The sequence below is a fragment of the Thamnophis elegans genome, chromosome 14 (assembly GCF_009769535.1).
Source record: "Thamnophis elegans isolate rThaEle1 chromosome 14, rThaEle1.pri, whole genome shotgun sequence".
Classification (NCBI taxonomy): Eukaryota; Metazoa; Chordata; class Lepidosauria; order Squamata; family Colubridae; genus Thamnophis; species Thamnophis elegans.
In genome coordinates, this window is record NC_045554.1 from 23996745 (window position 1) to 24023080 (window position 26336).

At 44.7% G+C, this 26336-nt stretch overlaps 1 protein-coding gene across 2 annotated transcripts in view; it reads right to left on the reverse strand.

Moving 5' to 3' along the window:
- Nucleotides 1-417: 417 nt before the first annotated feature.
- The window catches only part of WTIP (WT1 interacting protein), a 55439-nt gene continuing 29520 nt past the window's right edge, over nt 418-26336 (reverse strand). The window contains exons 3-8 of one of the 2 annotated variants that reach the window (XM_032230653.1): nt 25227-25294; nt 10634-10696; nt 5060-5190; nt 4395-4446; nt 3802-3870; nt 418-3523 (exon numbers count right to left, since the gene is read on the reverse strand). In XM_032230653.1, the coding sequence (XP_032086544.1) occupies nt 3371-3523; nt 3802-3870; nt 4395-4446; nt 5060-5190; nt 10634-10696; nt 25227-25294 (536 nt within the window). In that variant the 3' untranslated portion in view covers nt 418-3370. Of the gene's footprint in view, nt 3524-3801; nt 3871-4394; nt 4447-5059; nt 5191-10633; nt 10697-14345; nt 14371-25226; nt 25295-26336 lie in introns of those variants that run through there. The other variant, XM_032230654.1, reaches the window with a different exon arrangement.

Sequence of the window (26336 nt, forward strand, 5' to 3'; positions counted from 1 at the left end):
ACATGGTTAAACTAATATGTTTGCAGTGTAAACTAGACACATAATATACAAATTGGCCACTTTTTAATTTCCTACAAAAGAAAAATTAACATTGGTCCAAGTTCTTGGAAATAAAACCTATATTCTTTTAAAGAAAATGCAAATATTTCTCAAGAAACAAACTTAATTTAAGTCAAATCATTTACTCTAGTTATGGCATTAGTTGAATCAAGAGTTTAATGGGGCTAAGAAAATATTTTATGTTCTGTAGTTTTGGTTTAACTCAACTGAACCATCAATTTTTTAATTTCTAAATTATAAGACATCCACCCACTTGTTTTGAAATAAATATTTCCCCATCCTTAAATCTCTTCATCTCCTTTGGAATCTTAGGTTCTGGGGCAGGATGGTCTCCCAGATATTTATTTTGTGTTCATTAAGTGCATCTATTTTGGGTTCCTCGCTCAGGTGGATGTGAATCGGTGGAAAGAAAAAGGAAGGAAGGTATCCCATAAATATTTTGGCACAAACATTAAAAGCACTTCATCCCTGTGGAGCCAAACTCTCTGAAGTAAATGTAGAGGTGGCACTGAACTCCCAGTATTGGTCTACAGCTTCCACCATCTGGCATCTCCTTGTCCTTGGGCACCAGGTGGAGAAACTCCTGCCAAGGAGAAAGGCTGCAGGCAGCTTCCCTTGGCAGCACTGGTGGGGAAGTGCCCTCCCTCCCCATGCTTTCAGCAGGAGAGGCCAGTGGGCAAAGCAACCAGGCTGCTGTGGAGCAGGGCCAGCCCAGCCCTCATAGGGCCTGGAGTTTCACAGTTCAGCCACTATTGATGGGAGGTAGCAGGTTTCACATTTTTTGCAGAATCTGGTTGTTTGTTTGTTTGCTATATGTCACTTTCTAGCTGCTTTCTGATTGAAGACCACATTTTTAAAATGAAAACGAGAGCTCTTCAGCAGTGATTATATTTAGGCAATGGGGGAAAAAAAAATTAAAACAGCAAAATGTGGGAAATCATCAGGTTGACAAATCTATTTTAAGTATCTAAAAGGTGAATCCCCTGAAACATTTTGAACAAATGAAATAAATAGCCTGGTATGTTTGAAAAATCATAGCCCGTGTACATATTTTAGCTGTTATGGTATTTGCGGAAGATTAAGGCAGTAGCAGGAATGGACAAGTTTGACACTAAAATAATCAAGATGCCTTAAAGAGCAGAGGAAGGAGAGAGGTACTTTCCAGAAGGCACCAGAAAGCCATCTACAAGAGGAAAGAGGTGGAACCTTTGCAGTAAAATCAAAGGAATTACAATGACTTTCTGGAAACTTCCAAACATGAAAAGGCCAACCATGTGGAACAGCCTTAAAAGGGCTGATCTGATGGGATGGAGAGGGGGGCTCCTTTCAAAGCATCCCATCGTGCTCCCATTTGGAAGGAACTGTTTACATTCCTTCTGCACTGACTCACCTGATCCTTCCCTCTTCCCAGCCCTTCAGACTTGGGAAAGGTCCCTGCTGCAGCTGGCAGGGCTATTGGGATAGTCTGGGGGAAGTCAGCCTGGTTGCTCTTCCATCAGGGGTCTTTTTTGCACTTTTCAAACACATTTAGCCATGTTATTTCCATCCGATTCCCAAAGCAGACTTTCACTGAAGTTGCTGGTGCACCAACAGCTTTTGGCCTGCAAAGGGCTGATCCAGGTGGTTTTATAAGAAGCGAGTTGAAATGATTTCAAGGTTAATGTATGCAAGGAATTAATACAATATGGCTGAACCTGAAGTGTAAACTGATGTGGTCAGTTTTTAATTAATGGCACCTCTCAAATAATCAAAACGCAGCTTATTTTTTTAATAGAAAAAGTAAACATTTTCCATATGGAACACAGATTTTCCCAGAGTTGGAAATGTGCTTTAAAAGTCTAGCAAAATAGAAATGTAAGACTTCTAACACTTAACACATTATGTCTTATAGGTTTTAATTTTTGCTAATTAAAAAAATTTCCTCTATGCTCCAAATTAGATATTTCCCTGCTATACATCTGAGCCAATTTTTTTACATCCAAACACCTAGAAAAAAGACAATTGTTTCCTGAGACTTTTAAAAACTGTTTTGTGACCTACCTAAAAACGCTTTGTATGGTCAAGAGGCCATGGGAATTATTATGCAAGTGCTGTGGATTCAAGTATAATTAACTTGGCCTTTAAAGCTGGGTTATCACCAAGTTGTAAAAAGCAGGAATCCCCTTCCTTGTACTGAGGGGCAGAGAGCAACTAGCAGAGCTTCTGCAGGGAGCCCCAGGGTACCTGGCTGGCCCTGGCAGGTTCTGCGGTTGTTGGAGCAGAACCATTTCCAGGCTCCAGGCTGCCTCTGGACTTTGGGAGGCTGGGAAGATTCCCTTCAAAAATAAGCAGTGGCAGGTCCAAAGAAATGGATGGGACAAAACCTTAATTTGGTTGGATTAAAATCTGAATTAAATTTAATGAATAGGCTTATACCACCTGTATGTAAATTTTTCCCATTCTGACACATTCCCGTTTCTGCCGCAAAAGAATGCTAAGAAAAAAAACTGTGGAATGGGAATGGAGAAGTTTCTGCCCCTTTTCCCCCTCTGCCACCCTGCTTTCAGCAAGGCTCCTCTGCACAGTTGCTGCCCGTCGGATCCCAGAAAGCTACGAGGTGACTGTTCTTCCCAGAGAGCCTGCAGCTCTCCCCTTAGCGGTGTGTTCTGCCTCACCTGGAAACACCAAACCCTCACATCCTTGCCAAGCACCTGAGAACTGTGCCGGACACAGCCCGGAATAGGAATGCTCTCTGTCCTTTCACGGGCTCCCAGCACATGGTGTCCTGTGTACTCTTGTTTTGCAGAGAAACCCAACAAAAAGCCAAGCTGGAAGGCCCACAGGAATCCCCTAGAAAGTTATTCCTTTTTAAAGTCACATTCAATTTTGCCCTCCCTCTTTTGATGCATGCAACAACCCTTGTGTCTCTCAAATTGTGAGAACCACAAGGTCAAGGGTGCAAGGAGAGCTAAAACATGGCGAAAGTCTTTTGGTCTCTTTCCTGTTGGAAAGCTAACGTTTCTTCTGGGAGCTCAAACATAAAAATGGCAACAAGCCAGTATTAATGGGTGGCCAGTCATCCCAACAGCTCTGGCATCAGGCCCCTTTCCCCATCCAATCCATGGGGTGCACGACTTTTCAAGTACCAGCATCGTGGAAAGAATCACTTAGGCAATTGCACCCAGAGCCAACCCAAGAGGTGCCCCTTCCTTTCCAATCTTAGAAGCAATAAATAATGGCGGCCGCTTTGTCTTTCTGGAGAGTCCTCTGTTGAGCCCTTTCCCCAGCGGGGGTCTTCCTCCTGGTCTTCAGTAGATGGGAAGCAGAAGCCTCAGAGCTCCGTGATATGCATGGGGTACCCAGAGGCAGAGTGTGCCGACACTTTAGTGCTCAAGCGCCTGATATGACAGGTGTGGCAGAGCAGGTGTCTCTCCAGTGGATAGCATCGGCGGCCCTCCTCGTCATTCAGCTGGAGTCCACAATCCTAAGAAAAAGAAGGTCACCATCCATTAGTGGCCAGTGGACTTAGGATACTTGAAGTAAGCCTCAGGAAGACATGAGGGGTACAGATGTCTACAGAGATTCTCAAGTCATCCGGGTCATGGTTGGGTTGAGGCAAATTAGGAAATAAAAGCAAGAAATACCAGGAATGTGTTGCCACCAACCCTTTTGAATAGATATCTTTTCCTGGGGAGGGGGGGGACTAGTCCCAAACTGCTCCCTCCCTTCAACTGGGCTGCCTCAGCAGCTCTTAAGGTTTACCTCGCAGTGGTAACACTCCACATGGTAATCCCTGTCCATTGACACCACCCGGATGGTCTCTTCGGAACCCTAGTTTGGAGAGACAGCGAAAGAGGGTGAAAATTGGAGAGGAGTCCATTGTTGGCTTTCAAGAAAAATAGGCACTTTGAAACACCCTCTGCAACTATATAAATCCCTCGTTATATAAGTGCCACAATGAAACCTCTTCCATTTCCCAAATATTTGATTTCCTTCCTTGCAAAATTAAGTGCAAAAATTATGGTTCCTGAAGATAGCAAGAGCACTTAAGACTTCTATACCGCTTCACAGGGCTTTACAGCCCTCTCTAAGCAGTTTACAGAGGCAGCCTGTTGCCCCAATATTCTGGGTCCTCATTTTACCGATAGATAAGATAGAAGATAGATGGATGATGGATGGATGGACAGACAGACAGACAAATAAGAGAGGGAGAAGCAAGCAGTCAAAGCAGTTTAATTCCTAGGATTGGAGCATGGGGAGAACTCAGCTGCAGGGAGAAAAAGTTGTGCTTGTGGCCAGCACATAATGGCTGTGCCAAAGCCAAAGTTTTAATCAAATGACAAAGAAGAACCTACCTGGACTGGCAAAATAGGCTGGTTACAGGAAGCGCACTTGGGTGCAAAAACCCTAGATTTGGGAAGGGGGGGAAGGAGGGGGAAAATAAGTTACATTTTTCTTGATAAGCAAAGAAAAAAAATGGCAGGCAGCATTTAACAATTGAGAGCAAACAATGTTAGCTAATCCCAACTCTGTCCCATGATTGTGTTGCATTTTTTTTAGACCACAACGGTATGACATCTAAATTCAGCTATGGATTTAAGAATAACCCTCCTTCTAATCTAAGCAGGACAGCAGAACAAAATGATGATCCCATTAACCTCAGACAATCCCCCCAACTGAATGGCTGCCATCTAGTGAGATCTATTTGGTCCCCATGTACCATCACTTTAGTAGTGCAGGATTTAATTCATTTCCCAAATATCTCTGAGGGAAAAGTTTTAAAAGAAGGAAGAAAACAGCCGTGATCTCCTTTCAATATAACCACGGTTCCTGTTACATTTTTCAATGCAATATACAGAAATGTTGGCCACTAGATTGCCTTGCTGTCCGTCCTTGACTGGACTTGATCCTGGATACCGTCTCCTTTAGCAGCAGTCAACCCTTCCTCATGATCTGACCCCGGGGGGGGGGGGGGGGTTCCCCCTTTTTTCTTTTGCCTTGCAGAGCTCTGCATTCTCACGTGTGATAGTCTTTGACACAGTAAATGTTGTTCTCCATATCGACAGTGAAGGGTATGCCATCCAGACATTCATTGCACACCACACAGCGGAAACAGCCAGGATGGTATGACTTCCCAAGAGCTTGCAAAATCTGAAAAAGAATCACAGGCGACAAATAATGCAAAGTCTCTTCCTGCTGTCGATAATTTGCTTCGTGCATCAAGGAACAGCGAGTGCCAGGCTTGGGGAAATCATTCAGAGTGCTAGGAACGGACCACTGGAGTAACTGGCCGTCTTGAGAAGCCACAATACAGCTGTCATTTCCCCTCTGCCTGTGGGCTGTTTTAAACCTTCCCAGCCTAGAGAGCAGTGCTGAGTTTCCTAGACCTCTCCAATCCAATCCAAGTACTAACCAGTAGGGATGACTGTTTCTCCCTCTACTCTGCTCTTCTGAAAAGTTTAGAACCAAGTCTGGAATTGCAACCGGCCTCCCTTGGAAGTTTTAGGCCTCAACACTTTTCTTGTTTGTGGCAATGGCTCCAGGAGAGTCAAAAGAGAGAGATTTACCCAATGCTCCCTTGGGCAGCCCAACTCTCTTGATTGGCAGAGGGACTATAAATATCCCTTGATCTTTTTAAGCCTCTTCTTGATTTGTATTGCATGCTAACTAAGGGAATTTCCAAGTGCAATCCTTACCAAGGGAGTCAACACTTTCTTCTCTTATTGTCATGCTTTCGTTCGGACACTGGTAACCTTCCCCCACCTGCATTAACTAATGTAATTGGAGGCACATTGTCTCAGAGAGTCTTGAGGGGAAAAAGATTCTTCCAAATCATAATTAAAATAGAACTGAACAAAGAAAACAACCCTGAAAATTAGATCAGACTCTGAAACCCAGGTAGCTGGGCAGGTGTGTCATCTCAAGTGCCCCTAAGGGGGAAAGAGAGGTTTGGAGATGAAAGGCAATGCTACTGAGTGCCCTTCAGCACACAAAAGCCCTCTTCTGTGAAAAGCCCAGCACCAGCTCTATGGCCTTGATCTTCAACCAGAATCCCTTTTGGTTGTCCCCTCAGTGGAACTGTTGCCAGATAGCTGGTGTGGTTGCATTTCTTCTGAAGATCTAACGAGATGACTGATGCTTAAGCCAGCAGCAGCAGCACTGCAGGTTCGCCCTTTCCACTGCTATGATTTCACCATCTCAGCAGCAGACTGCCAGAGCAATGGTTTGTGGATCACTATGATACATGTGGTAGCAGCTGAGGCGGCAGCAAGAGGAAAGGTTTAACCAGATCCTGGCCAGAGCAGCTCCTCTGGTTGTGCCTGCAGGCTAGAATATGGAATTGAACTGGTTGGTTTACAAGAGTCATGAAGAAGGCCAGACAAGGAATAATGGATGGAAACTGATCAGGGAGAGATTCAACCTGGAAGTAAGGAGGAATTTCCTGACAGTGAGAACAATCAACCCATGGAACAAAAGTTGCCTTCGGAAGTTGTGGGAGCTTCAACATTGGAGGCTTTCAAGAAGAGACCGGACAACCATTTGTCAGAAATGGTGTAGGGTCTCCTTGGGCAAAGGGTTGGACTAGATGAACCACAAAGTCCCTTCCAACTCTGTGAATCTGTTAATTTTAATCTGTTAAATCCACAAATGGGAACCTTAACTACCGCATCATAATCTGAAAGATTTGTGAAACAAAAATTCCACCTTATGCAGGGATGTGAATAAATGTTTATGAAAATTCAATCAGGTATCCTTTAGTTCAGGGGTCTCCCTGAAATTTTGGACTTCATCTCCCAAAATTCCCCAACAAGCATGAAATCCACAAGTCTTTATGTTGCCAAGTTGGGAGACCCCTGCTTTAGGTCAGTGATGGTAAACCCGTGACCCACATCAACCGTAATATGCTATTCTATTTTGGGTGGCATAACTGCATTTACCAACACCTGACAACAACTATTCTTGAAAGCAGGCCCTGCGATGTTGGTAAGCTGCAGAGACCATGTGAGAATGGGGTGTCCTCTCCCACGGCCTCTGAAAATTGTGTGAGGAGGCGGCATGATTCCACATGGTTTCGGGAAGCTCCAGAGGCCACGGAAGAGCATCCTCCAAAGCTGCTCCCAGAACGAAGGCACCTGCACTGAGTAGCCTCAGGGAGGCTGCAGGGTACTGACCACCGAAGGTAAGTGGTGTAAGGCAGGCCCTGGGGGATGCTGGATTGCAGGGCAATCCCTCGGTGGGCCCTGGGGAAGGGTGTGAACGGCTCCAGACGTTCAGAGGCCAAGGGTGGGTGGGTGTGGGGGGCACAGACAAGTTGGGGTGATGTTTTATCCTCAACATTTTTGAATCAAGTATTAATTCAAGTCAGAGTTTTTTCTCTTTCTCCAACTGTCAAATGGAAGAGAGAAACAACAGATCCCAACAATAAAGACGACTCTTTTCCTTCCTTTCAACCCTGCGCTAAGGACTGAAAGCCACAAAAGTTCACGGGTGTCACTGTGGCCAGTCGCACACAACCTACCTCACAGGGCTCTTGTGGGGGAAAAAGGGTAGGGAGGAATACTACGCTTTTGAGCTCCTGAATGAAAGGCAGGAGGGAAACCTAACAAATGACCAAATATAGCACTTAGCAATTGCACTTAAGACTTGTATACCGCTTCACTGTGCTTTGCAGCCCCCTCTAAGCAGTTTACAAATGTCAGTCTCTTGCCCCCAACAATCTGGGTCCTCTTTTTACTGACTCCAAAGGATGGAAGGCTGAGCCAACCTTGAGCTGGTCAGGATTGAACAGCTGGCAGTTGGCAGAATTAGCCTGCAATACTGCCTTCTAACCACTGTGCCACTAGGGCTCTGCAAACAATGAAAAGTGAGGAATAGCGAAGGCAGCAGAGAAAGTGGCTGCACTGTGAGGGTCCTTTGCGGTCCATAACTAGAGCTGCCCCTTAGCATTTCTGGACCCAATGCTTTACTGCAGCACAAACCTTCCCCACTAGGGGCTGTTGTGCCTCAGCCTTTGATGCTCAGTCCTTTAATGGTTGGCTCAAGCAAAAGGTTATATCTGCAAAGCAGAATGCAACCTTCGCCTCCTTCCAAAAGTCCTTCCATGACTTGCAATGAGCTGCCGTTTCGCTGGGTTCTTCCTCTCACTGCAAAGTACTGCTCACTGCAGTTTGGGGTCCCAGCAGTTGACTTTCCTCCTTGAAAGAGCTGCCAGTTTTCAGAAGTAGCCTCCACTTCCTCCAAATCCTTTTTAGCGTTTTGCATTTTGTAAGCAAAAGGTCCTGGATCAGCAAGGTTGCCTCTGGCCCTTGAGCATCCCTCAATTATTGCAGCCACAATGTTGGCTTGAATGCTTGTGAGTAAAATGGTGAATGTATAAATGCTTCAAGGAAAGCGGAAGGGAGGGGGGAGAGCTATTTTTCCCAATCCCACCATCACTCCCTCCCCAAAGTTTCCCAGAGAGCTGGCCAGAGAAGAGCAGAGACCTCAAGTGAGCATCCCCAGGGAGAAGCACCAGGAGAGCCAAATGGGCACTGGAGGCAGAGAGGAGGGGGAAGAGCAGACAAAAGACCCTGCCACAAAGGGAGAGGAGGCAATCTGATTCTGGCAACTTTGCAGACACACCCCAGGGATGTGTCATTCCTAAAGGGCTCTAGAACAATTTGTCCCAGGCCTGCAACTAGCTGCAGGACAAGAGTTACATAACATTGAAGAAATAATGGAATCGAATCATTAAAGATGCAAAAGGAGGGACAGAATGAAATGTGAATGACAAAAATTAAAACAATTAAAATAAAATTATTTTAAATAATTAAATTGAATTGTTGAATTGTCCCACAGCAAGTTGGCTGTGGCGAGTTGTTCCATTCTGTTTCTAAAGAGGCCTCCTGGGGCACAATCCAATCTGGCTAACAGAATAACAGTTGGAAGGGATCATGGAGGTCTTCTAGTCCAGCCCCCTGCTCAAAATTAGACCGGCTGTCCCATCTCTTCTCAAAACCCTCCAGGGATAAGAGCACCCACAGCACTTGGAGATTAATTGTTCTGTCAGGAAATCCCTCCTTAGTTCCAGGTTGCTCATTCTTTCCACGGCTCAGGAAGGACTGTCCAAAGAGGAACTGCTCTGCCTTCTTTCCAGACAAACCCAACACTCTCTGGAAGGCTTTCCTGCCATCTCTCGAAACAAACACTGGTGCAACAGTTTAAAAGTAGAAGCAGAAATATTTTTATTAATACACATGTATTGCCAGCAGGATTTTCCTTGGGGGCCAACTTTCTTTGTCCACGAAGGGAAAAAAATTAGTTCGTTTATGACAGGAGTGTCAAACTCAGGACTTGTGGGCAGGATCAGGGTGCTTAAATCTGGCCTGTGGGGCCAGCCTGGAAATATCAAAGGATCAGCCCACGGTGCCTCTGCTGGCCAAAATGGACCATGGGGGATGGCACGTGCGGCCTCTCCCGCAGCCCATTTTCAGCCTCCCCTGGCTTCCTGCAGCACTCTGCCGGCTGAAAATGGAGTGCTGCAGGAAGATTGGACTGGACTGGACTGGATTACCATTATGTGGCCTGAAGTAAGTGCCTGATCTGTAGAGAAAACCAGCAACATCCTATATTAATACTACAGTTTAATGCCATATTTTATGTAGGCCCATTTAATCCACAATCTATAATTGACAGGCGTTTCTATTTACTATCCTGGAATTCACCTCTGCTGTTAGATCTCTTATTATCATGTTATTTATGCTATTGTATTTTTATTATTAGTTAAATAATAAAAATACAATAGTATAAATAGCTTTTTTGCCTTGAAAAACAATGGGGTATAAATTTAGAAATAAAAGTTTTAGTGGAGTATGAAGAGTAAGTAATAAATGTTTGTCAGTAATATCTGGTAGAAGAGATAGGAAAATGGTTATAATAAAGAACTGTGGAAAGAAAGAAGAGAAGGGGAAAGTGCTTCTTGAGCCTCTGTCAAATGCCCACCATGGCACACCTCACCACAGCCCTCCGAGGTCAAACACAACCTTGATGCAGCCCTCAATGAAATCGAGTTCGACACCTCTGATTTATGATTTTATGCAGCGCCATAAGGCAAATATCCCCCCCTGGGGGGCACATATTGGCGCACTTGGGCAGTGCTGGAGACTCAAATTCAGCCTGCAAGGAAGAGAACTGCCAGTTCCTTCAGAACTATCTGGAATGTGTCCTGGGGCCACAGAGAAGAGCCCTGTGGGGAGTTCAGGGTGGAGGAGGAGTTTTCTAAGACACAATACCTGTGGCTGGCTGGGTTCATACAACAGGCTGAACTTGGTTACAGCCCCAATCTGTTTTCTGGCAGCACACAACAGACTGAAATGGAAAGCGAATAGGCCGGATTCTTAGAACATTACAAAAAATTAATGATTAAAACTAATCAAGCTTGGCAGGTTGTACACATGCAGCTGCTGGCACCTTCCTGAACCTGTTCCACCTAAGAGGCAAACCTGGTCTCAACTGTGAGGGTAGTGTGTGTGTGTGTGTGTGTGCCTGGGAGAAAAAGGTGGCTGTAGCCCGACTGACCCCGTGGCCAGCCTTTTTCTGAAGCTAGGACTCTTACCATTTCCATGATGAGATGGCCACAAATGAAGCACTTGTCTGCCGTCTGCTGAAACCCCGAATACTGTTTATAAAAAATAAAATAAAAAAGAGGGGGGGAGACAGTCAGAAGGCTTTCCCTTTCCATCCTGTTAAAGTCACAAACACATTTTCTTTTCAGCAATCAAGCAAATATTCACGATTAACTACTAAACTGGAAATGAGACTGTGGAAGTGAAAACGGTCCTTCACACATTAACTTTCCCAACACTTGCACAATAACACTGAAGAGGATAGATTTTTGATCCAGGCATTTCCATTTGGACTGCAAAGTTGCACTGAAACCTTTTTCACCTAGTTAAAATGAAACTGTTGCTCAATCAGGAGATACCTGTGATATTTAAAGCCGAAAACTCAATTAACTCAACATGGGCAAAACTCCAAGCGATGGTGAAAACGGCCAGTGTGAATCTTGTTTTGCACCTAACCATCTTTTTCAATTTCATGAGCACAAATTTCAGTTTGCCACTGCAGACAAAAGGAAACCAACACCTCTACTTTGTCACAACCGAGAGTGTAATTGTTGGATCTCTGTGATCTTTTCCAAATGGTTATTTAGACATAACAGAATCAAATGATGATAGTAAAACTCTCCTCCATCTTCAATTCTATCAAGACGTATCCATAATATCAGCTTCATTTAAATTAGAAATTGCAAGTAATTTACATTTTAAAAACTAAATATGCAAGATGTTAAATTGCCCATTTATTTGGGTGATTTTTCTGATATTGCTTTCAAAAATAGTTCCTCATCAATGTTGTCCTCACTTTGGTTAATGTTCTGTTGTGCCATAGTCTCACCAAGCAGGAAGACATGGCATGAAAGAATGACAAGGGCATCATAGAAGAAGATACATAGGTTAAGTGCAATAAGCTAATAAAAGTATTTTTATCTCAAAATTAAAAACAAATAGATCTAATATGGAGGCAGTTATTAATAGGCACATCAATACAGGATGGAAATAGATCATCTTACATGACCCAGGAATTCCTGGGTGCAACTGGCAAATGTGAGGAGCAAGCAGAAAGAGTGACTTAGTCAGTGTGACTGAATCCTCTAAGACAGAGGTCTTCAAACTTGGGAACTTTAAGACTTGTGGACTGCAATTTCCAGAATTCCCCAGCCAGCAAGACAGTGTTGGTGAATCTTTTCGGCACCGAGGGCTGAAAACAGGAGTGCGGGCGCACATGCCAGAAACCAGAAGAGTGGCCGCCTGGTGTGCATGCGGTCTTTGAAGCTGGTCTTTGTCCGCGTCTGTGCGCCAGAAACCAAAAGACCAGGTGCCTGGTGTACATGTATGCGCCAAAAACCGGAAGATCATCTTTCCCGGTGCGCAAATGTGCACCCGGCGGCTGCTCTTCTAGTTTCCAGTGTTCCCATATAAGTGAAGACCAGCTGGTCAGCGCAACGGAACCCAAAAGAGCAACGGGAGACAGTTTGTGTGCGCAGAGAGGTGGCTCTGTGTGCCACTTCCGGCACATGTGCCACAGCTTTGCCATCATGGCTCTAAGATGAAACTCATGGATGAAATGCACCAACTCAGCCAAGATGGCAAACAAAACCCTCACAATTTTCATTCAAGCATGATTGAAGAGGCAAAAGCTGTGGGGACCTTGACAGAAAGCAACTTACATCTTCTTGGGATGCAACAGAAAGAAAACCTGCTACACAATTGTATACACCCACCAGGTTCAATAAGGAAATTTAAGCAACCTTATAACAGAGGGAATACCATGTATTGAAATCCTCATATTTAAGGGAACCTAGGAGGGCTGGAGAGTTCTTAAAATATGTTTGTGATACACAATTGTACCCCACACCAATGAAGAACAAGGGAGCTTTAGAAGCCATTCTGGGTGGAGAGAGTTTTTATCCAAGTTCAAGGGACAGAAAACGAGTGTAACCACTGAGGAGGAGGAGCTGCACATAACTTATATCTGCAGAAGGAGTATGAGAAAACATAAAAAAGTGTATGCTTGCAAGTGAAACTCAATGATGCAAATGTTGGAATGGAAATGACAGGTGATGGGAAGAGGGAAAACCTCTCAGCAATTACTATGCTTTAATCTTGTCTCCAAAGGGAAACTATCACCTGGCAAAAGGGAATGAAAACCCAAGGTAAATAAAGAGATGATTAGGAGTCCCTGACCTTAAATTAATGCATTGAAGTCTTTAAAGTCAGATCAAGAAGACTGGAGAACAACAAAGGTTGTTCCTGTCTTGAAAAAAATTGGGGAAAAAGAGAACTAGAGTAACTTCAGACCAGTCAGTTGATATAAACTGATTATTCAGTACTTCATTTGGGAGCATTTAGAAAAGAATGCATTACTTGGCAGGACACAACATGGGTTTATCAAAAATAAATCATGGCAAGCCATCCTCATCTCTTTTTTTTGTAAGAGTGACCTGTTTAGCTGACTACAGGAATGTGGTATGTATAATGTACCTTGACGTGAGCAAAACATCTGACAAAGTCTTCTGGGTGAGATTCCAGTACAGAAGGCTGCAAAATGTGGGCTGGACTATGTTACCAAAAGATGGATTCAATGGTTGAATAATTGTGCAAAAAGGGAATGAGTGATCTGGATGGGTGTGCCAAGTGCTTACCCCAGGACTCTGTTCTAGGCCCTATTTTATTCAAGATATTTATAAATAAGTTGGATGAGGGGTGGGAAAATATGATTATCAAATCAGAAGAAAGCAGAAGCACAGGATAATGATCATCACTATCTGAAAAATCTGGCAGAAATTGGCCAGAAGAATTTTTTTAAATGCGAAGTAGAGTCAGATAGGAAACAACAAATGTCATAAATAATAAAAGAAAGTTTCTTTCAACGCATAAAAAAACAAGAAAAAGGCCAAGGAAACAATTGGTTCACATATGAGAGAAGATATCAAGGAAGTAACGGATAGCACAGAGAAAGCACTAAGGTCTCTCTTTGCCTCCTTTTCTATAAATTGGGATCACCAAAGCTAGGCCATAATCGTCAGGAACCTCGGCATGATTATCGATACAGGTGAATAAAGAAGCCCGCACAGGTACTTGCCAATCTAGATTATTTTACATCATCTCTGCTGAAATAAAATTGGGTCTGGGAACTTTGTTTGGTTTCAGGTGTTCACTCATTTTGGTAATTTCAGAGCCTGACCCAGGGGGGCAGGAGGTGGGCTTCATATTCTAATTTCTCTTTTGGGTGTGGCCGTTCCTCCTGTGCGAACAGCCACCTGAAACTTCAGTGGGAACACAGGGTGAGAATACATGAGTAAGGGAAGCGGATCAAAGAGCTACATACATTTCCAGAGTAGAGCTAAATTCTTGGGATGAGTAGCAGATTAATTGGTTCCAAACTGTATCAGGCCCACTCTCTTCTTTAGCTGTAATTATCTGTTTATACTTCCTCTTAAGCAGCAGCAGGTCGAGAGTTGAGTAGGAGAGAGAATCCTTGAAACAGGCAAGAGTTTCTTGCTGTGTGGCAACCATCACTGTTGAATCAGGGTTGCTTGAAAGAGCTTCAATTCTTCTTCATACTAGATCAGAGGTGGCCCTTTGATGTCTTATGGGCATGGCTGGCTCAGAAATTCTGGGAGTTGAGGTCCACAAGTCATAAAAGGGCCATAGTTCCCCACCCCTATACTAGATGGATAGGTAGAGAGAAAGGGCGTTGGTACTTACCTGATACGCCTCTTCTCATAGTGGGGGGAGGAGTATCCAGAATGGGTTTGACCTTATCCTCTCGTGATTGGTTTGAGTCAGATAAGCTCTTTGGGCTCCGCCCCCTGGAAGTGAGCCTGCCCAGTTTTATGACGAAAAGCTCTCTCCGACTCGTTGCATCATTCGCTCCAGACTCTTGATTCAGTTTTTTTTTTTTTTTTTTTTTTTTGCTTTTATTGTCTTCAACATCAATAATTAAATAACAATATAAACAATGAACATAACACTTAGTTGTACAAACCTAGTCAGGGAGGGACTGGATACTCCTCCCCCCACTATGAGAAGAGGCGTATCAGGTAAGTACCAACGCCCTTTCTCCATAGTGAGGGGGGAGGAGTATCCAGAATGGGACGTACCAAAGCCTGCACGTCCCTAGGGAGGGAGATCCCTGAGGCCATATGTCCCCCACTCAGGCCTGTTGAGGCATGGGTCCAGCCCTGTGACCGAACGAGGCCTCTGCCGAGGCAAAGGAGTCCAACTTATAGTTCCTAACAAAGGGAGAGGGGGAAGCCCACGTGGCTGCCCTGCAGATTTCGGCCAGGGATGCTTGTGTGGCCCAGGCCGTGGATGTGGCTGCACTCCGTGTGGAGTGGGCTGTGATATGATTTGGTGTCCGTAACCCCTGCGATTGGTAAGCAGTGGCAATGCAGGTTCGCAGCCACCTGCCGATAGTGGTGGAAGTTACCTTATTACCCAGGGATCCTGGTTGGAAGGAGACAAACAGGGCTTCGGATTTCCTGTTTGGCCTGGTTCTCCTGAGGAAAATCCTCAGAGCCCTCCTAACGTCCAGAGTGTGCCACTTCCTCTCCAATGGGTGAGAAGGATCTGGACCGAAGTTGGGCAAAATCAGTTCCTGGGCTCGATGGAAGCAGGAGCACACCTTGGGAATGAAGGATGGGTCCAGCCGTAACACCGCCCTATCTTGGTGGAAGACACAGAGATCCTCCCTGGTGGACAGCGCCTGCAGTTCGGATATCCGCCTGGCGGAAGTGATGGCCACCAGGAAAGCCACCTTCGGGGTCAGGAACTTAAGGGAAACTGCTTGTAATGGCTCAAATGGGGCGCCCGTTAGAGCGTCCAATACCCTGTGTAAATCCCAGGAAGGGTACCTGTGTACCGTAGGTGGTCTGAGGTTGGAGGCCCCCTTAAGGAATTGCCTGACCATGGGGTGGTGTGTCAGGCACTGATTTCTGCCACACGGGAGAACTGATGAGATGGCTGAGACCTGTCTCCTAATTGTGTTAGGAGCTACCCCTCTATCCAGGCCCGCCTGGAGGAAGTCCGGAACCTGAGGCACCGTAGCCTGGATGGGGTTGGACCCCCAGGAGTGCACCAAGAGTCAAAGGCCCGTCACGTGGAGCCATAGATGCGCTCTGTGGAGGGCCTGCGGGCGGCCTGGATAGTCCTTATCACCCTGGGGGGGAAGAGGTCTTTCCTCGGGATGCTCCGCTCCACCGCCAAGCGGTCAACTGGCTGCAGCTTCCGCTCCAAGTTGTCCCCTTGGTCCGGTTGAGCCAGCCGGCTCTGATGAACCCACCCCTGCTGTATGTTCTGCCCTCAGCGAATGTTGTCTAAATTCATAGGCTATCTGAGGTGCTTCTGCGATCTCTCATAGTCGGGCATCCCATTCTGAGTTTGTGGTGGGTTCTGGCATGGGGACCAGCCTGTCTGACCCTTTCCCCCCCCCCCCCCCGGCCATAAGGGTGCTATGATTCTATGGCTAGGATTAGCGCAGAGATATTCAGAATGTAAACACAGACGGAGTTTAATGGGTGGCCACTAGAGTGTAAAGATGGAGTGAGGGGAGCTAAGGCTCACAATAAAGGCCTGCCACAAAGGTAAATTAATAATAATAACAACAAGAACCACAACCACAATAATAATAATGAAATAGAATAAAATACAAAAGGGGGCATCTTCCCGCCTGATAAAACCAAGAAAGATTAAGGAAACGATTGGTCCCTTGCTGGGAGAAGTGGCCCGAAGGTGACAAGCAGCAGGGGTAAGCCGAACTATTTAACTCGTGCTTGGCATCTGTCTTTACCCGAAGGGATAAACAATCCAACCTATCAAGAACAGCATCCCAAATTCAGATTAGGAACCCAAGATGAAATAGGGAAGAATGGTAGCCTGTCTATCTTAGGCAAGGTCCAATTCCCAGGACCGGGTGGGTTACACCCAGGGGTCTGAAGGAGCTGGCGGACAAATTCTCCAAACAACTGAAACTATATCTATCAGAGATCCTGGAGTGCTGGAGAACCACTATAGAATTGCTGATGTGATTTCCCCCCCCCCTTCAGAAAGGAAGAGAAAACCGTCTCGAGAGCCCAAGGCCCACCTGGGTTTGTCAAAAACACATCATACCAGACTGGCCATATTAGATTACGGTGGCAACCCTAGTGGACCATAGGAATGCCATTGATATAGTTAACTTGGACTTCAGCAAGTCCTGATAAGGTAGACCATAACCTACTATTAGGTAAGTAGAAGAATGTGGGTTAGACCTAGTCGCCCCAGGTGCCTTGGTAACTGGTGCACCCACCTGTACTCCTCAGTGGAACTGCCTCTTCATGGAGGGAAGAGAGCAGGGAGTCTCCCAAGGTCCAGTGTTGAGCCCAGTACTCTTCAACATCTTCATCCGTGATTTGAATGAGGGTGTTAGGTGTGTAAGCTAACATTTGGGATAGCAACATATATGCCATGATAGTAGTACTGTTCCTTTAAGAACTGCTGTTATCTCCAGCGGTCATAAGAAGGAGCCGGAATGACTGTTAGCTCTTTGTTTGTTAACGGCTGATGAGGGGGGGGGGTCATCAGGTTAGCAGATGAACCCCCGGCTGGCCAGAATAGCCAACACTTCAGAATACAGGCTAAAGTTACAGAAGGATCTTGATACCCTTGAACATTGGGCACTACCTAGGAAAATGGGATTCAAGGAAGTAATGTTCTACCTTTAGGCAATGAAGGTGAAGTGCACAGGTACAGGATACCTTGCTCCACAGTAGTAACTGTGAAGCGGATCTTGGGAGTCCTAGTGGACAACCCCTTTAATGTGAGTCAGCAGTGTGCAACAGCTGCCAGGAGAGCAACACAGTTTTTGGCTTCATAAACAGAGGACTAGAATCAAGCTCCCGTGAAGTGTTAATCCCACTTTTTAAGGTCTTGGGAGGCCACACTTGGAATTCTGCACTCAGTTTGGTCCCCATGATGTAGAAGAGATGTGGAGACTCTTAAGGAGAGTGCAGAGAAGGCAACAGGGGATCAGGGTACTGGAGACTAAAGCCTATGAAGAACGGTTGCAGGAACTGGGTAGGTCTAGTCTACTGGAAGGAAGGACTAGGGGAGACGTGATAGCAGTGTTCCAATATCTCTGGGGTTGCCACAGAGAGGAGGCTGCCTGACTATCCTCTAAGGCACTTGAGTGCAGAACAAGAAGCAATGGGTGGAAACTAAACAAGGAGAGAAGCAACCTAGAGCTGAGGAGAAATTTCATGACAGTTAGAACAATTAATCAGTGGAACAGCCTGCCTCCAGACATTGTGAGAGCCCCAACAGTTTTTAAGAGGCTGTTGGGTGGCAATGACAATAGCAATAGCAGTTAGATTTATATACCGCTTCATAGGGCTTTCAGCCCTCTCTAGGTGGTTTACAGAGTCAGCCTAATCAACCATAGGAAGCCATTTGTCTGAGATGGTATAGGATATCCTGCCTGGGCAGGGGATTGAGCTAGAAGCCTGCAGGTTCCTTCCCATTCTGCTATTGTATTGCATAGTATTGTATTGTATTGCATTAGCCGTTTGCCTAGTCACCCCCACCCTTGGAAGGTCTTCAGTAACCTGATTGGGGGCTCCATTGGGAGCTGCCCTTTAGCAGCTGGGCTGAATATTCTCCCCCCCCTGCGTTTTTCCAGGCTGCAGGGGGGCTGCCGGCTTGGGATTAACAAAACAAAACACAGTTTTTGCTACTGGGGCCAGTAGCCCTCTCGCCCCTCCCCTCTGTCTCCTAATTAAAGGAGAGTTTTCTTAAGGGGGAATCAAGAAATAGCCATGACAAACAGAGCTTGCTGGATGCCGGTCAGCCTCTCGCCCCCCCCTCTGTCTCCTAATTAAAGGAGAGTTTTCTTAAGGGGGAATCAAGAAATAGCCATGACAAACAGAGCTTGCTGGATGCCGGTCAGCCTCTCGCCCCCCCCTCTGTCTCCTAGTTAAAGGAGAGTTTTCTTAAGGGGGAATCAAGAAATAGCCATGACAAAGAGAGCTTGCTGGATGCCGGTCAGCCTCTCGCCCCCCCCTCTGTCTCCTAATTAAAGGAGAGTTTTCTTAAGGGGGAATCAAGAAATAGCCGTGACAAACACAGCTTGCTAGGGATGCCGGTCAGCCTCCTAATTAAAGGAGAATGTTCTTATGGAGGAAGCCTTCTCCTGTTACTTGGTAGCCAGAAAGGTAGGGGGGGTGGTTCTTCCGGCTTGGGGGGGGGGGTTGATCCACCACCTGCCTCTTTAACTCCTTTTTGCCCTTTGCTGCCTCCCTCGCTCTTGGCTAATGCCTCTGCGATCGTCTCTCACCTTTGTAGGTCTCCTCAAGTGGTGGTTGTTGTCCTGCCGGCCTCCTGAGCTGCTGGGGGCCGCCATCTTGGCCACGTAGCTTCAAGATGGCCCCCGGCTCCAAATTCAAAAGGCTCCTCTTTGCTGGAGCACATGGGAATGGCTTTTGCCTTTTCAGGCTTGCCATGCGGTTGCCGCTCATCTCCCGCAGCTGTTTTAGAGCCTTTCCGGCTCTCACCTTGTCCACTGGTGATAGCTGCCAGCACAGGTTTTCCTTTTTTTAAAAAAAAACCCTCGTGGCTGAGGGGAGCGGAGGAGCGCTTCTGCTCCTGAGAAGCCTCTCATCAAGGGCTGCCTATGGGAGGCATGTGTGCCCGGTTCTCCTGCTTGCCCGGCAACGGTCCTCACAGAGTGACTCCACCTCACTCAATGGCCAGGGCAGCGTGCCGCCCCAGAGGGCTTGTGGCAATCCGGTCGTTGCAGGAGGAGGCTGCGATGAAGGGAGGCAGGGTTCGCCGGGTCCAAGTTTATTTTCTTTAATCCTTTGAAAATTACTGGAGGTCTGGAGAGGTGCAACCTTTCCCTTGATTGGGGTGAGTCAAATCTCCAGCTCTTACAAGCCTCAGCTGTTAGGGCTGCCTGCTAGAGGCTTCTGCCCGTCCTCCTGGTTAGGGCTGCCTGCTAGAGGCTTCTGCCCGTCCTCCTGATTAGGGCTGCCTGCTAGAGGCTTTGCCCTTTCTCCTGCTGCCTGGCCAAGCTCCCCACTGAGGGTCTTCGGATCTCCTCAGTGTCCAGGGCAGCCTGCCGCCCCAGGGGGGCTAGTGGCAGACCCAATCCTGCAGGAGGAGTGAAGCAGGGAGGCAAAACTCGACGGGTCCAAATGAATTTTCCTTTAGATCCTAGTAAATTCCTGGAGCTCTCGAATGAGCAACATCTCACGATCGTTTTGAGTCAGAAAACTGGGCAGGCTCACTTCCAGGGGGCGGAGCCCAAAGAGCTTATCTGACTCAAACCAATCACGAGAGGATAAGGTCAAACCCATTCTGGATACTCCTCCCCCCTCACTATGGAGAATGACTTGCCACGTAGGTCTGTTCAGGGAATTTGTTATCCACAATAGCTGTACATAATTGAAGCACTTCATTGGTGGAAAGCATTTGAGTCCATTTCTCCTATCAATTTTGTTTGCATTTGTCCCCTAGGAATGCCCTCAGATGGGACAGGATAGGAAGTCAAAAAGAGAGTGACAAAGGGCATCAAAAGCAACCCATTGGCATAGGGAACACCCCCAGGATGGTTGTCAATGTGAAACCGAAGAACTGAGGAAGAGAAGTACCTTAATAGAAGGCCTTGTGCCTGCCCCGTGCAGGGACTCTGCTGGGAGGGCATTAACATTTTGTTTTCCAAATGTCATAGCTTTAAAAATGACTGCATAATCCATATTGGCAACCTACTGGTATAAAAACCAGAAAATCTCCTCTGGTCCTGCACAACTCATGTCACCTTCCCAGGATGGACCAAACTGTTCTAAAGTTATGGAAATTTTTCTCCTAAATCTTTTGCCAGGTCAACAATGATTTATTTTTCCCTTTTCTAACATGGTATTCAAAGGCCAGCAGGGAGAGCAGATTGTTCCCAACTAAAAATAGCAGGGCCTATTTTCTTCAGCTTTAAGAATGCTGCAACTTATCATTGAAAGGGAGGAAGAATATCTGGCTGGGAATATTTATGTGAGTAAAAGGCAGGCGAAAGGATCGTCCTAGCTGAATGCAGCCCCAATGGCAAGAGTTGTGGCTCGTAAAACCGTGTTTCAGCTTTATTCCAGGATTCTTTGCAAAATCAGAACTCAGATTAGGCCCACAACTGTGCAACACAACACAAAAGGACTTCTTCCCCTGTTGCCCCCATGATCTCTTTTTTTCTTAAGGCGCCCTCTTAAGAAGCTGGGGTGGGGGCGGGGGGGCAATTATCTAACTAGTGTCCCATAAAGGAGCTGAGCTAGTGGCTTAGCCTAAAAGAGTTGAAGTGTGTCTGGAACCCAATTTGCTCCCTTGGACCAGAGAAGAGTATCATCGGCAGTTCTTGGTCCAGTAACAGCAGCATATTTGCAATGGGCCAGTGGCAGGCATGACAACTCCTAAATACACAAAAGCTAATCATTTGTTTTATTTTATAACCATTAATGTGCCATAAATAAGCTTCGGCCTTTTGATAAAAGCTACAATCTTGATTTTCTGGTAAGTTCATTTCCAGATTATCATAGTTGCAAAATTGGACCAAAGTTCTCAAGAGCTTTTTTGAGGCCTATTAATGTCTGAAGGGAACTACAGCTTCATCACTATAGAGTAGAAGGGCGATGCTGCCATCCTCGGGTTTAAGGGATGGAACTTTGGCCCATGTAGACATCTCACCATGCTGTTGACATAAACATTGAAGGGGAAAAAGCAGTGGTGGTGATAAATTCCTGTCTCCCCCACTTTCTGCTGTAACTGGCTTTGAGTGACCTCTTGCATACTGCACCTGACCTTAAAAAGTATATGGATGTGAATTAAATTGAGCAGCTTACAATTCATTGATGGATTGATGAGACTTCCAGCTTCTCCCATTATTTGAATAAAGGACCAAAAGCTGCCTTAAGTTCTATAAAGGTGGCATATGATGATACCACATTGTTAAGTTAAATATTTTTTTTTATAAATTGCTGATAAGGGACTTAATTTCAGACCCAGGCATTGGGAGCCACTCGGGTGAGTCCTCCATTTTTTGTACCAAGTTCTTATTGCAAGAATTCTAATCTGAGCTCCCTCCCAACATAAAGTGTCGTCCTGTGGAAACTGTAGGGCCTGATCATCGCCACATACTTTGGGGTACGTGTACACACACACACACACACACACACACACACACACTGATCTCTGAAGCCTATTCTCTCAGGACTTCCTCCACAGGAGGCCAGCTGACCAACCAGAGTGTGAATCATCAAGGCCTTACTTTCCATTCAAAGCATTCAGTCCATGGAGATGGGCTTGGCAGTTCCCAACTCTTTGGCCACCAGATAACCTTCTAATTTTCTAACATCTTCTAGAAGCTCTGCTGCAAATTCCATGAGAGAACTTGCCGCTCTTCTATCTTTCGACATCATCCCGACAGCCCAAGATGTCCTACTACTTTCTCATTCCTACTGGAATTTGGATCTAGATCGTGACAAAATAGTATGTTGGTTACACATCTTGGAAATAGATGGGTTCTTGTGTTCATTTTGAAGTATGTTTTCTTTCCTTTTATCTCTTAAAACCTCAGTGGCTGGATTTACACAGAATCCTAGACTACGCTGTGCTAATCTGCTAAAGGTCTGTAACTGTCTTAAGAGGTTGTGTGAATCAGGCCATGCCCTGCAGCCATAATAGTTTGTCTGTATGAAAACATGAGGGTTTTTGGTGTGTGTGTGTGTTAATGTAGGATAGGGGTTGAGGAGATTGTGTCAACTCAGACAACAAGAATATTTGAACAGTTTAATTGATATTTCAGGACCTTCCCAGCTAGAATTTACGTTATTTTCCAAAATTTAAAATAAGATTGCTTGTCTATCTTCACATCTCAAGCATACTACAAGGAATACAAATATGTTGAGGGCAAGGGTGGGAGCACAATTTGACCCATCAATCTTAAATTTTCATAGCCAAAACGCTACTGGTTTGTGAACTGTATTATATTATCCCAAAGGTGCTTTTGCAAGAGGTAACTGGACTTTCTGATTTTTCTTTGAAGACATTTAGCTTCTCATTCTTGGATGAGAAGTGAAACGTCTTCAAAGAAAAACCAGAAAGTTCAGTTGCGTCTTGAAAAAGCACCTTTGGGACAACCATGACCTGGACGACTGAGAATCTCCATAGATATGTATTACTTTATAATCTATTCTCTAAGATGGCTTTAATTCGTTTATCTTTAATTCAACATTTGTATTCTACTACAGTGGTCTCCAACTCTGGGAGTTGAAGTCCACAGGTCTTAAAGTTGCCAAGGTTGGAGACCACTGTTCTACTAGACTAGTATTATTAAGAGAAGGACAAGAAGAGAGGCTAGAATAATGGTGGGTTCGAAGAGACCATTCCAAGAGTCCACTAAATTCCGTAGCTGAAATTTTAGAAATTGTCCATGGGGCCATTTGATTTGAATTGATCACAAACAAGATAAATCCAATTTTTGGCTGTATCAATGGAAGTAAAAGTTCTACACGTAAATCTTGTTTACAACTGTCCTGTTTAGTGACAATTCAAAGATGTGACAATACTGAAGAAGTAACTTTATGACTGTTTATAATTGTCATAGTATCCCACAGTCACATAGTCACCATATGCAGAGTCAACAGAGGAATGGGCAGTGAAATTGCAAATCGCAGTCACTTGATGTCTCACTTAACAACCTGCGATGATGTGCTTAACAACTACATGGGAAGTGAGGTAAATCTGTCAAAGTCATTGATGTTTCACTTAGTGACTGCATAGCTTAGTAATACTGTAGATTGCCAGTACCAAATGTGGTCACTAAGCAAGGACTACCTGCATTTTATTCTAACCTTTATCTAAGCATTCTTTGAGTATTATGATCAGTTTAAGTGACCAAACTGTTTCAAACAATGTAGAAAAGGTTCAGAGAAAAACAAGTAAGACAATTGTAGGATATCAAATCAAATCCTCTGAGGAAATGTTACAGAACTGAGAAGTCCTGAAAATAGGAAACTGGGAAGAGACAGAATAGCATTCTTCAAATACCTAAAAAGATGTCATCATAAAAAAAACCAAAATTATAGATTTATGTTACAAGAAGACAAATTATGATTGTATGTTACATGACATGCATATATGTTTAAATTTAGATTTCTACATGGAGCAGAGAATTAGATTTGTTGGACCCTACATCATCTCCTAATTCAGGATTATTTTAAGCGGGTAACGCAACCTAATTGCTACCTCCATGAAATGGCCATTTATTTGCCTGTCCCCAAATAGCTGCCTTCCATGAAGGTTCTTCAGCCTAAGTTGCCCAATCTAGGGAGTTGGTCTATCAATTGGGTAAGCCCCACAATCTTATGATTAATTCTATGGCATATTTGTGCCTGTTATTGTTACTCCCAACATTTGATCAAAGGATTTCAGGATTTACCAAATAATTGATCTTGTTCACTGTTAATATTTATCTCTTGCTCCAAGATAGTCAAAATGCTTACTTATTTGCATTCCCCCTTTCCTTTTTTACAAATAACTCAAGACAGCAAAGATATCCAACACACCTTCCTTCTCGTATTTTCCCCACAACCACCACCTTGTGAGATGGCTGGACTGAGCGAGAGAGACTAACCCAAAGTCACCCAGCCACCTTTCATGCCTAAGGCAGGACAAGAACTCACAATCTCCTAGTGATTGGCCCAAGTCACCCAGCTGGCTTTCATGACTAAAGTGGGACAAATCTACCATCTCCAGGTGATTGGCCCAAAGTCCCCCAGTTGGCTTTCATGGCTAACTCAACCAGCCGTTTAGAGCTTTACAAGAGCCAGCTTAAAAGGGTTCCTCATTTTAGTAATGAGATTATAGTGCAGATTGTGCACACAACAGGAAAGTATCAGCATGCAGGGGTGATTGAAAATGTGAGGATGGTGGCCATGACCATTTTATGTTCTCTGCAGCCAAAACTCTGTGACCCATGTGAAAAGAAACAAGGTCCTATCATATGGGGCATGGCTATCTTGACGTTTACACACCGCCACACATAGGAAGCTACCATCCAGCCAACTACCTTTAGTAACAAGACAGAAAAGGCTGAGGAGGGAACATTGTGTTCATCCTACAATTAGTTCACAAATGCAATATAATTATGCAAATAAACAGGATTATGATGGAAAACCAGCCTAAAATCTTGTGAATGCTATCTAAGATTCCTTTCTATCTCCAATTTGTCAAAAATGGTTCTATAATTTATATTTAAAATAAGGAGAAATCTGTGCACAAATTCACACAGTGATAGTTATAAGGCTAGTATACTGAATTTTACCAGCACCTCTCTGGAACTTAAGCCCTACAGTTGCTCCTCAGAGGCGCATAATCAAGGTAACTTGAAAAAATAATAATTTATTGCTACCCTTAGTACCCAACTTCCTAAGGATTTAACCAATTATACACAATTTGTCTTTGATTTTGCAATTCACACAAATGAAATGGAGCCTCATTTAACATATAGCTGCCTGTGAGCTTTGTACACACATTAATTTCCTACAAGACTCAGATGCCTAAAATCTTACTTACTAGGAAGTCTTCTTCACAGTAGACCTTTCCATTAACATTGTAGAAGGCTTTCCCCCGTAATCTTCTCCCTGTTAAAAATATTACACTGTCAGACCTTTAATATTTTGGGGATATTAACAAAAGGGGATTGGTAACAATACAATGGAGAGGAACAGAGGGATTCAGGAATTTCCGCTCAAACTACAGTTTGGGGTATAAAAACAATTTTTCACATAACAGAAGGGGAAAAGTGCTATATATATATATATAATAAATATAATATAATATAATATAATATAATATAATATAATATAATATAATATAATATAATATAATATAATATAATATAATATAATATAATATAATATAATATAATGCAATCATATAAATGTATGTCATTCAGGAAGTTTAAGTTTACTTAGAAGTTAATGAAAACAATTTGATCTTGTAGCTTTCTGGGACTCGGCCAAGATGTTCATTAACTTCCAAATGCTTGTACTACCACAGTGCTTTAGAGCAGGGGTGTCAAACTCAAGGCCCGGGGGCTGGATCCAGCCTTCGGGGTGTTTAGATCTGGCCCCTGGGGCTGCCCTGGAAACAATGAAGGACTGGCCCGTGGTGCCTCTGCCAGCAAAAATGGAGCTCGGGAAGCCCACAGGAGGCCTCCCGAGCTCTGTTTTTGCTGGCAGAGGGTTGCAGGAGGCAGTCACAGCCCGAAACGGAGCGTGGAGTCCGTTTTCGCTGGCAGAGCACTCAGGCCACCACAGGGACCCCAACATGAGTGATGTCAAGCACCCCCCCCCCAGTCAAACAGAACCCTGATGCGGCCCTCAATGAAATAGAGCTTGACACCCCTGCATTAAACCATCCTGAGCTCCCTAATTAATATGGTACCAGTGTCAAGTGGGAGAACTGTTTTCGAATCCTATATACGATAGATGATTTCCATTTGACATAGAATTCAATTAAATTGACGGTTCACTTATGCTCGGTGGGCTGAAGTTGCACAGGACTCAAAGAATTCAGCCCAGGCAAGTTGCCAGGCACAGATTTTATTATAGCTGAGATTCTTTAAAATAATTTCAACTGGTGGACTCTGGTATTAGCCTTTCTGTTTACATCTATCTACCT